We start from the raw sequence: 16,420 nt of genomic DNA on the forward strand, positions 1-16,420 counted from the left end.
AAACAAATTTATCCGCGTCTAGTTGAGCTTTGTGTTTCCCCGCCGATGAGCTAGCTGGTTAACGGAGAATGCCCACGGGGCGCCTCGGCGCTTCCTTTTAGTGTAAGGTGTGGTCAAAACGTGTGTTTTTCCTGAGAGCCTGCAGGCGGGAGGCTCCACCTGGGGCCCGAGCTCTGGCCCCGGCTGCGCTGATGCCCTGGCGAGGCAAAAATGGGGTAGAGGTTACTGATCCCGCGCTACAAGTGGGCAACCTTTGCTGAAGGAGGCCAAATGGCAGCCCCACAGTGGTGCGGAGGTCAGGAGAGGTCAGGAACCCAGATGCCAGAACCCAGCTGACGCAGACCCTGCGGGAAGCAGGCAACGAGGACGCGTTCCGCCAGACGCGGGGCTTCTGCTCTCCGCACCCCGCTGGCGTAACGGACCCGGAGCCTCCGAGAACCGCTCAGGCGCTGGGAACCTTGGGCGTCCGGAGCGCCGGTCCCGCCCCGCCCCGTCCCCGGCTCCTCCGGCTCCGCGATAGGCTCTGCGGGCCGGGGGCGTGGCCGGACGCTGAGCCTACGTGATGGCGTCAGGCGTCCTGGGCGCAGCTTGCTGTTGTCAGTAACTTGGAGGCCGCGGGGTCGCGTCGGAGCTTCTGCGGCTGCGGTGGCCGGGAGTACCCCGCTGCCCCGCTCCCCACTCCCTTTGGTGAGTTAGGGGTCTGGGCGTGGAGGGCAGCGGAGGGGCGGAGGGCCGAGGCGCGAACGGGCGATGGCCAGCAGCCCTCGACGTAATCCCGAACCCCTGTTTGCTTTGAGACTGTCCTGCTTCAGAGCCCTCGCCCTTCCCAGCGCAAACCCCGTGCCCCCACTTCCTCCTCCGATCCTAGCCTCCCGCCCGCACTGTCACTGCTGGCCTGTCCCCTCTGTCTTCTCCCGCCGCGATCTGACCCCAGCCCTTACCCTCACCCCCTCACCACCGGTCTTGCGTAAATGCAGCCTCACCCTTGACCCCAGTTCCAACCCGGATCTCTGCCACATTCCTCCGCCGCCCTCTAACACATCTCACCCTCACCCCCCAACCCCGTTGGCAATCCTAATGCTCAACGCAAATCTCCTTGAGACCCACCATTCTGGTTTGCCTTTTTCTGGATCAGCCTTCTTATCCCAGTCTCCCACACACCCCAAGGTGCTCAGCTCCCCAAGGCCTGCTCATCCTAAACACCCCACCTCTGTCCCACTCTCATTTAAGACCCACCATCAAAGTAGATAAGCTTTGAGCTCACCCCTTTCTTCTTGATAACTGATCACAGCCCTGTCCTAGGTCTTGTCCTCACAGACTCAACCCCTAACTTCCTAGCCTATCATATACTTTCTTTCCCTCTCCAACCAGCCTGAGGACATCCTCCATCCCCAAGTCTTTGCTAAATTGCCCCCAACTCTTGCTGCCTCAGTTCCTACCACTCTCACCCAATCTTATTGAAACTGGGGTCTCCATATCCTTTTACCTCTGCTGTCTTCACCCCATTCTTCCCTTTACCTAGTCCCCATTCAGTCTGAGATCTTAGTTTGGAGAGCCCTGACAGCCCCACCAGCTGACCCTCAATAGCCAAATCTAGGTGCTTGTTCAGAGCCAGGCAGTTAGAGATTAAACAGCTTGACTGGTGCATGCAGGGCACCAGATGGTAAATAAGTGTGGAGGAGTAGAGATACACCCCCTTGGGTCAGGGGCTTTTCCTGGGTGTCTGGTCCCCTGTATCTGTCCCCAGAGATTATGATTCTAGCATTCATATAAAATTACTTGTGCTGGCTGCTGGAATGGTAGGTATACTCCAAATGCCTAGTAGGTGAGGAATGGTGACTCATCCATTTCATTCAGTCTGGGACAACAGAAGCCATCACTTCCTTTTGGCTGGTGTTCTGGCCTTGAAGAAACTCAGGAAGTTCCACTGTGCGGGACTGGCTTTGGTTACAGAACCATGTCCATGTGTGTTGTCCTAGCACTTGGAAAGGACCGTCACAGAGTGCTCCTGTACACCAGATCTGAAAACAGATCATTCCCAACACTGAACAGAGGGAACACTGTGGGGGCCAGAGGTGATGTTACATGTTGTAAAGGGTGTAGGTGAATGGGTCCTGGGGAGGCTGAGGCCTAGATGAGTATGGAGGCTGTTGAATCGCTTCCTCTTTTTGCAGGGATTGCATCATCGATTTTTGGCTACCTTGGTTACTTACCTATGAACACAGAGCTAAATTATTTCAGAGTAGCTGAGGTACATTCCTGAGCCACCCAGGCCCCATGCTCAGCATTTATAAACTGGACTTTTAGAGTGCATGTTCCCTCCAAATTCTGGTGATCTGGTTTCAGAGGGTTGACCAGTTGATAGCCATTTTAAAGGGCCCCAAACAGAATCATTGTCTTTGCTTGCCATTTATAGTTCTGTTCCTTTGAAAACTGAATGCCCTTCTACCTCCAATATCTCCCCATTAAGGTGTAATAGATCAGAATGGTTTTCAGCCTGTTGGCAGCTTGGTCTAATGGAAGGAGTTTTCCAGGAATCTGTGAAATGGAGAGACCTGCCCTGAGCCTTATTTTTATTGTACTCATCATTTCATTCAGCAAATGTTTTCTGAGCACCACTGTGTGCCATGCACTGTTCTAGGCACTAGAAATGCAAGGGTGAATGAACTGGGCAAAGTACCTGTTTTTATTTGTTCAGAGTTTGGCCCTTGCTAGACTCCTAAGGGACAAGGATATTGAGGAGATGGTTGTTATTGGATGGAAGGAAAGGGGGAGGAAAAAAGATAGCCAGTGTTAACTGACTTCACATTTCTGGCCTCACCCACTAGCTCTTGGTCTGGGAATCACAAGCTAGAAGTTTCTCGCCCCCCAGCTGGTATTCAGTTGCTTCAAAAGCCTAGTTCTCCCAGCACACCGGCCACAGGACACTGAACCAGAAATCCGATTTTCTTCATGTAGAAGGAGGTGCTGTTCACTCATTCATCATTCACATGGCTGAAAGATCAGCTGCCTTTCTGAATCAGAAGATAACTTTGTCATTTTTTTCCAACTGAAAACCATGATTCATCAACTGGTACTGTAGTAGCTGGATGGCTTAAACGCCAGGCTGTTGTTCTGAACAGCCAGGTACAGGATTGGACTCAGGCCATAGCGTGGAGGCTGTTGGGAATGGCTGAGAAGTCACTAAGGAAAGGAGGTTGCTGTTTACTGATGGGTGGAGTGTTTCGAAAGCGGTGAAGCCGGATCATCCATTTCTTCTTTTAATGTAAGTCTCAAGCTATTTTTCTCTTTTATTTCTTCCTTGGTTTCTGGAGGAAGTGAAATTGGACATAGTTAGAGGGCTAGGCTGTATAATGGGGAAAAAACACACAAACAAACCAAAACAACCATAACAATTCCTTCCTAACTGTGTATTAGAACATTTAAGAAAGGACAGCCCTGAAATGGGTACCATGGAAAGGACCTGGCCTCAGCTACTTGGGGCAACAGAGGCTTTTGGCAAGCTGGCTTCTTGTAAATTTTAACCTTATTTGATAAAAGGAGTTTCTGAGTGCCTCTTAAGGGTCTATAAGTAATAAGCTTGCCTAAAACTTGTTGAACCAAAGACTTGAGGCAGTTTGGTCTGGTGAAAGGCACAGGACTTGGAAAGAGGAAACCAGAGAATGCTGTTCCCTACCTGGGTTCTGTTTGTACTGAGCCTCCATCTTCTCTGTAAAATCCTCCTCTCCTAGGACTATTGTAGGAGTTAAATGAGGTTAGAGAAGCTTAAAGAGCTATGTCAGGGTGAGTCAGTCCTTAGGGGGAGAGGTAGACTTCGGGTTTGGAGTTTCCTAAAAGGCAGAAAGTGGAGTCTGCTCAACTCCACTGGTGCTGTTTGACGCGCCCTTTGATGGTGTTGCTCAAGTTCTCTCTTTGCTCCCTTAGCCCACGTCTCCTTGAAGCCACACCTCTCTTTGGTTTGGTTCTTGGTGTCAGTGAGGAGTTTTCCGAGGACAGGGTGTGAAACCGGCCCCAGAGGATGGTAGACTGAGGCCTGGGCCACTGGGAGAAGGATGCGGCTCGCTCAGCAGTCAGGAGACCCAGAGCCCTGATCGGATTCCTCCAGTGAGCGCTTAGCCATAGGCTGTCTATTCCTGCCTCTGAGCTGGCTTCCTGCCTCTGTGAGCCATGGAACGCACACCATAGGTAGGGTTCCTTGCCTTCCTACGATGAAAGTTGTGCCCTGAACCCCAGAGTCCCAGTTCTATTTTGCGAATTGTCCAGTGGCTTTTCTCCTGGAATTTTTATTTATTGATTTGAGAGAGAGAGACATTGATTTGTTGTTCCACTTGTTTATGCATTCATTGGTTAATTCTTGTGTGTGCCCTGACCAGGGATCGAACCCACAACCTTGGCATATTGGGGTGATGCTCTAACAAACTGAGCTACCCGGCCAGCTGGGGCTACTTTGGTTTTTTATTAGACTTTACTTGGCCAGAGCATCCACTTATGGATAAGCCTCCCACCCTCCAATGAATACTCTATTATTTTCAATTAATTAGTAAAGGACGCCTTATTGGGCCCAGGCTATGATTCAGATTATTGAGTTCTAAACCGTGAAGGGCCTGGCCTATGGCTGGCTGAGGGAAGGGCAGTTTTGGAGCTTGAGGCTCTGGTAGAAGGGCAGGCCTTGAGGAAAGGCCTTGGGCTGTTGGAATTACTGAAAGGGGTTAGAGCCCAGGGTCTTGGTGGCCCCTTTCCCCCACTCCTTAGTCCTAGCTGACACCTGCCTCTTCCAGAAGGGAGATGACTGCACTCATTTGGGAGTCCGGAGGTTTCCCTTGAGCTACGGTTGGCATTGTCCTGGTCAGGAGTAGGGGAGTCGACCATATCAGCTCTGGGATCTTGGGAAGTTCCTTGACCTATTTCTTATTGGTCAGATTGAGGTAATAAAAGAACCCTCCTAGAGTGGTAATGGGAAATGGAATGAGGCAATATATGTAAAGAGTACAAAACTCATTTAGCAGGCCTTGGTTTTATTAACTTCTTTAGGCCATGAGTTTTGGGGAGCAGAGATGGTAATAACCTTTTATTTTGGTGTCCCCTCATGGTCAGCTGTGTGGTCACTAGAGATTGGTTTAGATGTGAATTTGCCTGCCTAGTCCTGGCCGGTCTAGGTTGCTGGGGTGGAGCCAGGCCAGCCAGCAGCCCTATCAGACTAAGATGGGAGCCCCTACCTCTGCCCCCACTTCACCTCAGCCACTCCAGGGAGGAAGCCAACTGCCTGAGGGAAGTTACCTTGACATCCAAAGGTTATCCTAGATGCAAAGACAATAGACGGGCTCAGTTAAGGTAAAGATTAACTTTTGTCGGGGAAAATTCTAGCCTAGGACATGACTATCTGCCATAAACTGCTTTTAGTTAAAAAAAGTTTTAATTCAGACCATCCTTTGGTTACTTTATGTCTCTGAGTTTGCAAGGCCGCCACGCAGGCCTTCCCTGAACTTGTCAGGTTAGCATGTGGCTGCTTTTTGTCCACAGAACCCATGTTCCCCTTTACACATGTCCCTGTGCTACTCAAGCTTGACCTTTGCAGCCCAAAGAAGAAGCAGCTGTGTAGCAAGAGAGTCTCCCTTTTGTAGCTGCCTCACTTGTACTGTTTATTGCTGTGCAGCAGACCCTAGGCTGAGACAGGAGTGGGGGGGGGGGGGGGGGTGCATTTGCAAGGCCATGGCCCTGAATGTGACTTGTGAGGCCTGCTTCCTGGTCCCTGTGGGTTCTTCGCATTGTCAGCTACAGCATCCCCTTGCACCCTCAGCTCTGTATCTAAATCACCAGCCTTTCATTCCCTGCTTTTTGTGCCAGCGTTTGGTGTGGAGTTAAGAGCCCTCTCCACCCACTCCTTGGGGTGGACCTACCCCTGGCACACAGGGCTCCTTCCCTCCCAAGATCCGAGCCCTCAGACTTTTTTCCTTCCTTGTTTCGTTCCTTAAAACTCACTCTCAAAAGGCCTTTCTTTCAGTTGCAGTTTAAGTAAACTGGGCTGACCTGCTGCCTGCTTGGGGATGTGGGGATTGGCTGCGGGGTTGGGAGCTTGCTCACCTGGCTGCCATCTGTCTCAGCAGGTGTCATGTGGTTCTTGGGAGCTGCTGCCTGAGTGGAAATGCTGTCAGCGGTGGAGAATGGACTGGACGCCCGGGCTGCCATCCCGGTAGGTGGCAAGGGAGTATCAAGGATGGAGAAGGGGTACACAGGACAATCCTTTCATTGGTTTTTCTCACTTGGAAATGTATGGGCACTGTCTAGAAAGAGAGGCCTCGGGCTGAGAAAAAATGATAGCAGAAGCAGGCTCCAAGGAGGTCCTACCCTTTCTAGATCATCTTGTTGGTGATAAAATGAGAGTTTACGAAAAAACAGTTGGGATCTAATATAGGTTACCTGAATACTAAGGATTTCTCCAGATACACAAGTGACCGGTAAGTTCATGAAAGGATGCTCACCATCATTAGACGTTAGATAAATGCAAATTGAAACCATAATGAGATAGTTCTTTATACCCTCTACGAAGGCTACAACCAAAATGGCAGACAATAATAAGTGTTGACGGGATCATGGAGCAATTGGAACCCTTGTACATTGCTGGCGGGAATGCAAAATGGTGCAGCCATTGTGAGAAACAGTTTGATAGTTCCTCAAAAAGTTAAACATAGTGTTCCATATGACCCAGCAATTCCATTCCTAGGTACATACCCGTGATAACTGAAAACATATGACATGTCTACACAGAAACTTGTGCGTGAATGTTCATAGCAGCACTGTAGCCAAAAAGTGGGAACAACCCAAATGTCTATTAATTTATGAATGGATAAATAAAATGTGGTATAACCATGCAATGTAATATTATTTGGCATAAAAAGGAATGAAGTTCTGCTACACAAAGAATGCTGTAACATAGAGGAACTTTGAAAACATGCTAAAATGAAAGAAGCCAGACACAAAAGGCTGCATATTGTATGATTCCATTTATCTGAAATGTCCAGAATCCATAGAGACAGAAAGTTGATCAGTGGTTGCCAAGGTTGGGAGGGAAGGGAATAGAGAGTGACTGCCAATGGGTACAGTATTTCTTTTTAGGGCAATGAAAATGTTCTAAAATTAGATAGTGGCCATGGTTGCACAATTCTATGAATATACTAAAAACCACTGAACTGTATATTTTAAATGAGAGAATTTTATGCTCTGTAAATTATGCCTCATGAAAACTGTTATAAAAAAAGAACATTTGCCCTAGCTGGTTTGGCTCAGTGGTTACAGTGTCAGCATGTGGACTGAAGGGTCCTGGATTCAATTCCAGCCAAGGGCGCATCCGTCTGTTGCAGGCTCAATCCCCAGCCCTGGTGGGGAAGTATGCAGTAGGCAACCAATTGATGTGTCTCTCCCACGTCAGTGTTTCTCTCTCTCCCTCTCTCTCTCCGTCTCTCTCTCTCTCTCTCTTTCTCTCTCTCTCCCTCCCCCACTGTCCCTTCCACGCTCTCTGAAAAGCAATGGATATCCTCGGGTGAGGATTGGGGAAAAAAGGAGCATTTAACTCTTCAAAGAACAATAGCTGTTTTGGCTAAAATAAAAACAAAACAATAAAATACTTATCCAGAATCCTATCACCTAACAATTCCAACCAATTTTTTTGCAATCCCTTCCAGTCCTTTTCCAAATACTTAGGTAATTTTGACATACTTATATTTTGACAGACTCTCTTTACTCTGTATTTCCAGAGGACTTACATATTTTGTAATTTATTCATTTAACATTTATCAAGGACACAAGATTGAATAAAACCCTAGTCCTGCCCTCAAAGAGGATTCCTCCTCACACCCCATGCTATAGATCAGGAAGTATTGTTTCCATTTAACAGGTGAAGAAATTGAAGCTCAGAGATGTTAGATGAAATGTCTAAGGTGATGCAGCTGGCAACTGACAGAGCTGAGACTAAACCTGAGCCGCCAGGTCTAGGATCTTTCTGAAGGTAGACCACGCTCCTGTTTTGCTGGTCTTTTTATTGTGTTAAACCAGCACTTGTTGCCTCTTAGCTTCTTGATTCTGTCTAGAATCTTCATCCCATAATTAAGGTGGAAAGCCTCACCTCTGTCCTGGATGCATTTACCCAAGTCCCATCACTTTATGATGGAGCCAATATTTAAATATAAGATTTATATGGCTATCAGTTTATTGACACTTGGTTTAAAAAACAAAAAAGAGCCCTGGCCCATGTGGCTCAGTTGGTAGGGTGTCATCCTGTGCACTGAAAGGTTGCCAGTTCGATTCCTAGTCAAGGGCCCATGCCTGGGTTGCAGGTTCAATCCCTGGTAGGGGGCGTGCAGAAGGCAGCTGACCTATGTTTCGCTCTCACGTCCATGTTTCTCCTCCCTGTCCATTCCTCTCTCTCTAAAAATCAATAAACTATTCTTTTAAAAAAATACACAAATATCTTTGCAAAAAAATTATAACAGTATCTCTGGATGGTGTGTGTGATGTTCCTTTTCTTCTGTATGCTTTGTCTTTATTTTCTATAATTAGCATGTGCTAGTTTTGCAGAATGCAACACAAGATACATACATACAGGTGGGTGCCCGTGTAGTTGTGCACATATTTTGTGACAGGCAGAGTTAGATTCCAGGGGCCGCCCTAGCATCTTCTAAAGGCCTGTGTTAACATCTGGCCCTGCCTAGGTCATCAAGAAGAAGCTAGTGGGATCCATGAAGGCATTGCAGAAGCAGTACGCGTCCTCAGACACCGTGGTCACTAGCGAAGATGGAGATGCCAACACCATGTGCAGCGCCCTGGAGGCCGCGTTTATCCACGGCCTGCATGCCAAGCACATCCGAGCCGAGGCCGGGGGGAAGAGGAAGAAGAGCGCCTACCAGAAGCCTCTGCCTCAACCTGTCTTCTGGCCCCTCCTGAAGGCCGTCACCCACAAGTGAGACCAGCTGGGAGGTTTTGCTTTGGGAAGGAGCTTTGGAATGTGGGACACAGGGCTCTTCATCTCCAGCTGTGCAGCAGCTGGGAAAGCAGCAGGCGCTCTATGTTGTAGAACAGAGACGGCTGAGTTAGGGGTTATTGTTAGACCAAGCCTCACCAGCCCCTCCTTCCTCAGGCACCAGCCTGGAACTGCTTCGCACCCCTGGGCTGGTCACCTTCAGCAGGTGCCGTCTTTTGGCCACACCCTGGCAGAGTTCAGGAGTTGCGTCAGAGGTTGTGTTTGCCTGCATAGCCTAAAACCTTTACTACCTGGCCCTTTACAGAAGTTTGCCGACCCCATCTTCGAATGTTTGAGCATCTGTGTGCTAAGTATTATACTCATAACAAGGTATGGGGAGTTTTTTGTAAAAGAGAATCCAGGTGTAGAGCATCTGAATATTCGCCCTGAGACACTTGTCTTTGTTGCCCTGCCCCTAACTGCCTGCACTTTGGAGCAAGTAGCTGGCACTGTGCCTCTAAAGGCTATTAAATGCCACCTCCAGCCCAAAGGTGCCTTGTCAATCTCTAATCTTCCTTTCCATGCCTACTGCTACTGCCCTATCTCAGGTTCTTACCTCACTCCTGGGTGACAATGGCTTCCTACTTGTCCCCTTATCTCATTCTGTCCTTTCTTGACATTTACTGAGCTTAAGCAAACCAAAGCCAATCACTGAGTCCTACAGAGCATGGTCTGCCCTTTCATACAGGAGATGTGAGCAGGGGACTGTGGTAGTCAGAGGAGGGGCATTTAATCAGATCGAGGCATTCAGGAACTGAGTTTGGTACACCTGGGTCTGATCATATCCAGAGGAACCCACCCTGAAGTCTGCATAGCTGAGGTCAAGTCCCTTTCCTGTGCAAATACCTATAGCCCACAGGGTCCCAAGTACTAGCCTGGAGTGTGATTCACTCGGGGCCTCAGAATCTGTATGCTGACCAAGTTCTGCAGGTGATTCTGAGGCACAGCCAGGTGTGGGGAGCATCTGCCTCACCAGTTGGATACTCAAAACCCTGCATTACCTGGCTCTGCCAAGGAATCACCCACTTCTCCCCACCTTGTAACTATAATTGGAGTGTCCTCCATTCCTGTTACAGGTCTGTTGCTTTCCTACCCTTTATGCCTTTTTCTCTGTTAGTTCCATGTGTCTAGGAGGTTCTTCTTCTATCTTTGCCCTTTGAAATTCCACAAGGCCCAGCTCAGATACTGCCCTCTCTGTGAATTTTTTTTACTCCAACCCAGAAATGATCACCCAGTCCCCGCCCAAGCTCTGCTAACAACAGGTGTGCCCTTGAAAGGCAGTTACCTGGACGGAGGGCATAGACCAAGTCTTTCCCCTGTGTGTTCATAGTTCCAAGGACCTTGTACTTCAGAGCACAGCAAGCATGTCCTGGATGCCAGCAAATGGCATCAGGGGCCCAAGGGGTAGTTGTAATGAAATGGCAGTTATTCTTTATGAAACCAACCTCAAAAAGTCAGCGGTTCTTGCTTAATATTTCTCAAGTCCCCATAAAACACTATTGTCCAAGAATTTTTCATGCCTATACACACACACACACACACACTTTATATATATGTGTGTGTATGTATATATGTATGTTTATATATATATGTATATATTTGAAGTCATTATTATTGGTGCTTGCCAGCCAGTGTCTAAAATGACATCTCTGTGATCAAACGCATTTCTTGATGTAACCCTGTTCCCCCCATTCCCAGGCACACCATCTCGGAGCTGGAGCACCTGGTCTTCGTCAGCACGGATGTGGGCCGCTGCCGCGCCTGGCTGCGGCTGGCCCTCAATGACGGCCTGCTGGAGTGCTACCTGAAGCTGCTGCTCCAGGAGCAGGCCCGCCTGTGCGAGTACTACCAGCCCAGCGCCCTACTGCGGGACACCGAGGAGAGCGAGTTCCTCCTCAGCTTCCTGCAGGGACTCACGTCCTTGTCCTTCGAACTCTCCTACAAGTCCTCTATCTTAAACGAGTGGACGCTCACCCCACTGGCCCTCTCTGGGCTTTGCCCGCTCTCTGAGCTCGACCCTGTCACCATCTCCAGTACAGAACTACAGCGAAAGGAGTCCCTGGATTCCATTTCCCATTCCTCGGGCTCAGAGGACATTGAAGTCCAGCACTCGGGCCATAAGATCCAACGGAACAGGCAGCTCACCGCCTCCTCACTCAGCCTGGACACAGCCAGTTCATCCCAGCTGTCCTGCAGCCTAAACTCCGATAGCCTCCTACTCCCAGATAATGGCTCCAAGAGTCCAGATCACTCAGAGGAGCCCATGTCATATGACTCAGACCTGGGGACAGCAAATGCTGATGATTCAGACCCGTCTCTGCAGGAGTGAGTACCCCTCCTTCACTCCTTCCCTCTCTGTCTTCCTCCTCTCCCTCCTTCCCTCCCTTCCTATGGCTTGTGATTGCCTGTCATTGAGCACTGAACTCTATTAGGGCATAAGGAAAGGCAGAGGGAACATCTGTCTCCTTTCCTTGGGAACTGAAGTTGCTGGGAACTGTAACTGGAGGCAAAATGTGGGCAGTGAGGAGAATGGATTTAGACAGGGTTCAGAGCTGGTTCAAGCATCAGCTCTGGGTGACCTTTAACAAGTTATTTAATCTTTCTGAGACTCAGTGTAAAATATTATTGTCTTCTTTATCTAGAGAGAAGCAAACCAATAGTTCAGACTGTGTTTACATCTTCCAAAAAATACAGCGAAGCATGATGCAGAAGGGTGATCTTCTGTGACCTTATAGAAGAGCTCCAAGGGGACACAAACCTGAATGATGCCTGGAGGTGGTGGTAGACAGATGGGGCCAAGCCCAGGTCTGGAAGTCAGGAGTACATGGAGCGACAGCATTGACTAGAGAAGGAAGCCTGGGCAGAGTTTTTTTTTATTTGTTCGTTTTAATATGTTTTTGTTGATTTTAGAGAGAGAGGAAGGGAGGGAGGAGAGAGAGAGAGAGACATCCGTGAGAGAGAAACATCAATCAGCTGCCTCCTTCATGCCCCCACTGGGGATCGAGCCCACAACCCGGGCATGTGCCCTGACTGGGAATCAAACCGTCGACCTCTTGGTGCATGGAATGACGCTCAGCCAACTGAGCCACACTGGCCAGAGCAGAGCGTCCTTCATTCAGACCTTTTGACATTAATTTTTGAATATTCTATTTTTATGGTTAAAAAAACCAAAAATCTAACAAGCATATAGTAAAAAGTGTTTCCCACCCCTATAACTGTAATTATTTTCTTGCGTATCTTCCATTGTTGCTAAATACATCTATAACAAATAAGCATATGCAGATTTTAAACTTTTATTTCTGGTTATCCCACCTCTTTCCACAAAAGCTAATATAAATACACTATCCTACATCTTGTTTTGGAGGCGATCTTGTCATATCAGAGTTTCTTTTTTCCCCCTATGGCATATTTTTTTCATTGTATGAACGTACCTCAGTTTATTTAATTGGCCCTATTTTTAATGGACATCAGAGTTCAGTGTTTTTTGTTGTTTTTTAAATATGTTATTGATTTCTTTTTAATCCTCATCTAAGGATATTTTTTCCATTGCTTTTCAGAGAATGGAAGGGGGAGAGAGAGAGAGAGAGAGAAAGAAACATCGATATGAGAGAGACACATCAATTGGTTGCCTCCTACACATACCCTGACCCCCCAACCGGGGCCAGGGACAAGCCTGCAGCCGAGGTACATGCCCTTGGCGAGAATCGAACCCAGGACCCTTCAGTCCACAGGCCAATGCTCTAACCACTGAGCAAAACTGGCCAGGGCTTTATTGATTTCAGAGAGGAAGGGAGAGGGCCAGAGTTCAGTGTTTTGTAAGTAACCTTGTGTGTGTGGTCTTTTAGTTCTATGCAAGTTATCTCTATTCAGTAAATTCCCAAAAGCAAAATTGCTGAGCCAAAGGATAGATTAATTGGTAATTTTCACAGACATTGCCTATTTATACTACATCAGGAATGTACCTGTGTCCCCTCAGCCTTGTCAACAGAAAGTATTATCAAACGTTTGGATGTTCACTCACCTAATAGGTAAAAAATGGTAACCTTTTATTAAACATTTCCTTCCTTTGGACCCATGTCCATCAGCCTGTTTCGGACATTCTTTTTCACTCCTGCTGTTCCCGCCACCTCCCACCTTCAGCTCAGGTCTTTACGGCTCCCGCCTGATGTGGGAATCGCACCAGCTTGGAGTGGTATTGTGGGCTTGCTTGGAGCAGATCTCGTTTCAAGCCCTGTTCTACCACTTACAAATCCAGTAATGTCAGGCAAGTTGCTGGTTCTTTTTGAGGTTGTCTTTTCATCTTTAAAATGGAGATCCCCTCACCCTAGTTTGTTTGGCTCTGTGGTTAGAGTGTTGGCCTGTGGACCAAGGGGTAAGGGGCTCAATTCCTGGTTGAGGCCATGTGCCTGGGTTGCAGGAGCCCTGCCTTAGTCAGGGAGCTTGTGGGAGGCAACCTATGAATGTGTCTTTCTCACATTGATGTTTCTCTCTTCTCCTTCCCTTCCACTCTCTCTAAAAATCAATGGGAAAAATATCCTCCAGTGAGGATTAACAAAAAATAATAAAATAAATAATAAAATAATTTTTAAAATGAAAATAAAATGGAGATTCCCCATCATAGGGCTGTTTGAGGATCAGATCAGATGTCTGTTAGTGAGTTGCGCACACTGAGCACATTAGATAGAATTTTCAAATGTCAAATGGAAGAATTTAGCTGGAACATGTTGGAAGGGAGTAGGCCCCACCCCAGCATGGCTGGGCCTGTGGCATGACGTAGGCGCATTCACGTGTCTCAGTCCGTTGTTGCCGCTCCCTCCTCCCACAGACCAGCCAGCCTCCTCTTTGTCATGTGTCTTGCCTTTATCTTTCATGAGTCTTATGACTGGAAAATTCCAGCTTATGGTCATTTGTGGTTATTATGGGGAATTCAAGGGAAGAGAGTCAGGATGTACAGACCAACACTGGACAGTGGTGTGAGGAACCAGCACACACTAAACATACGGATGTGCAAACACACATGCAGCCTTCTTAGACCTGGGCTGGAAGTTAGTTTTTGAGCATCCACAGAGACCAGCATTTCTTGGAGTGTATGTTTTAAGGGTAAAGATTCTCACCAACAATTAAGAGTTCACTTAAGCTGCTTATATTACTTAAATGTAACTTAAAATTAGGCATAAATACCTTGTGCTTATAACTCTTACAACTATAAAATCAAGACATCCACAAATTAAATATAAAGAAAAGTACAAAACACATTCAAAATGAAATGCATTTACATAGTATTTCACTGAAAGCAAATTGCAGTTTGCCTTGTGAATAGAGCGTTGACAGCCCCAAGTAGCTGCTTTTGTGTCTGTTGGGTCTGAATTATAATTATCACTGAGAAGCGTAGGTACATTCTAGTGGTTAAAAATGTAGACAGGGGCCAGATAGCCCGAGTCTTCCTTACGCAGCTGGTTGACCTACCGTGGGCAAGTTACCTGATCTTTCTGTCCTCACGGCCATAGGAATGTTTCAGAGGGATGCCAGGAAGATGAAATGAGTTGAGCCAGTGCTTCGAGCAGTGCCTCACGCATGGCGAGTGCCCAGTAGGTGGTGGTATTGTCATTTACTGCTGCGTACTCCTGAGAACTGATGACATAAATTCTCCTACTTGTCTTTGTAAACACTGCTGTGAAAAGCTGGTTAGTAATATTTGTCAGATGTCGTCAGGAGGCCTCCCCTTGGGGGAAATGAGTCTTAGCACATGCAGCTCACCTTTGTGCATTTGCCAGTGGCTCTTGACTGCCATGTACCACCCATAGATGGTCCGCACCTCCAGAAACCACAGGCTCAGAACCACTTGGAAGGGGTCCTCTACAAGGTGGCCATCCAAAGTCTTCAGGACATGCTTTCTATTTATTTCACAAACACAGGCAGAGATACATGTGCATATAATACATATACTTTTTAAGATTATTTTCTAAGTAAAAGCTCAAAGAAATTTTTTGAACAGGATGTTTTTGGAAACCATTGTTCTGAGCCACACAGAAGTGGAAAGACTTAGCAGTGTCACCACTTCTCCCTCTCCTTCAGAGAGAGAGAAAGAGAGAGAAACATTGATTTGTTGTCTCGCTTATTTATGTACTATATTCACTGGTTGATTCTTGTATGTGCCCTGACCAGGGATCGAACCCGCAACCTTGGCGTATCGGGACGATGCTCTAACCAGTTAGCTACCCGACAGGGCTGTTTCATTTCTATGTTGCATTTTCTTCAAATTTTTTCGAAGTTTTTTTTCTTTTGCCTTTTCTTCAAAATCTCATTCAAGCACTTTTTCCAGTTGAGGTGCTTGTCTCTCTCATCCTCATTGGGTCCTGAACACCGGAACTGATTCTGGTGAAGCTCTGTGAACTTGCTTTCACCCTGACTTTGGTTTTGATTTGATGGAAGCTCTAGTTTATCTCACAGGCATTTTGATAGCATTTCTTTTTCTTTCTTTTTGTTTTTTAAAATATATTTTTATTGATTTCAGAGAGAGGAAGGGAGAGGGAGAGAGACAGAAACATCAACTCAGGGCTGTGCCCTGACCAGGAATCAAACCACGATGCCCTGGATCATAGGTCGATGCTCAACCGCTGAGCCACGCCTGGCCGGGCAGTGGCATTTCTTTATGCTTTAAGTCACTCACTTATTCTAACATCCAGCCTACTCTGTCATTAAATCTTTTTTATAGATTAGGATTCATTTGTAACTGATAAACATTTTGGTAATGCTAGTGAGTATTTCCATAATTCTGCTCCTTTCCTTACAGTTTTATATTTGTTTACATGGAGGCTAAGCAGTCTTATCAATAATAATAAAAACAGCTACAGTAGCAAATTGAGGTTAACATTTATTGAGTATTTAACTTATGCAAGAGACACTACTAAGCATTTTATGTATATTATCTCATTTAATCATTGTTGCTGTCATAAAAGTGGGTGCTGTTACCATACCTGTTTTACAGATAAGGGAATTAAATCTATGAACTTTTAGGTACCTGTTGTGGGGCACTTAGCAATGTGCTAACCAAGGCCAGGAGGACTCTGAATCCCTGCTTTTAATCAATCACTGCACTACCTCCTGGGAGCCCATTAGGAGCTGGGACCCCACAGGGGACATTTGTCAAAAATCTGTCTCCCTAGTTCATTTCAGAATGTGGCCCATTCTGTCAGTGGTTTGGACACATACAACTTGTCAGCAAATGGCCCTTCCTTCTTTGCCTGTGGAAACTAGCCCTTTGCTTCCAGAAGTCATCAGTCCCTGTTCCCTGCAAGTTGCACTCCTGAACTCTTATCGCTCTGTTTTTAGTGAGGCCATAGAGCAGGAACCAGCACCCACCTACCTCCCCCATAACTATTCCACAAACACATTTACGCCTTTCTC

At 47.0% G+C, this 16,420-nt stretch overlaps 1 protein-coding gene across 3 annotated transcripts in view; it reads left to right on the top strand.

The window, feature by feature from the left end:
• Positions 1–593: 593 nt before the first annotated feature.
• PLEKHM1 (pleckstrin homology and RUN domain containing M1) overlaps positions 594–16,420 on the top strand; it is a 44,489-nt gene continuing 28,662 nt past the window's right edge. The window contains exons 1-6 of one of the 3 annotated variants that reach the window (XM_016202054.2): positions 594–687; positions 2,829–3,265; positions 3,925–4,185; positions 6,105–6,190; positions 8,706–8,953; positions 10,712–11,338. In XM_016202054.2, coding sequence (XP_016057540.2) covers positions 6,143–6,190; positions 8,706–8,953; positions 10,712–11,338 — 923 coding nt within the window. In that variant the 5' untranslated portion in view covers positions 594–687; positions 2,829–3,265; positions 3,925–4,185; positions 6,105–6,142. The other 2 variants (XM_016202055.2, XM_016202053.2) reach the window with 2 other exon arrangements.

This window comes from Miniopterus natalensis, chromosome 17, assembly GCF_054644295.1.
Source record: "Miniopterus natalensis isolate mMinNat1 chromosome 17, mMinNat1.hap1, whole genome shotgun sequence".
Lineage (NCBI taxonomy): Eukaryota > Metazoa > Chordata > Mammalia > Chiroptera > Miniopteridae > Miniopterus > Miniopterus natalensis.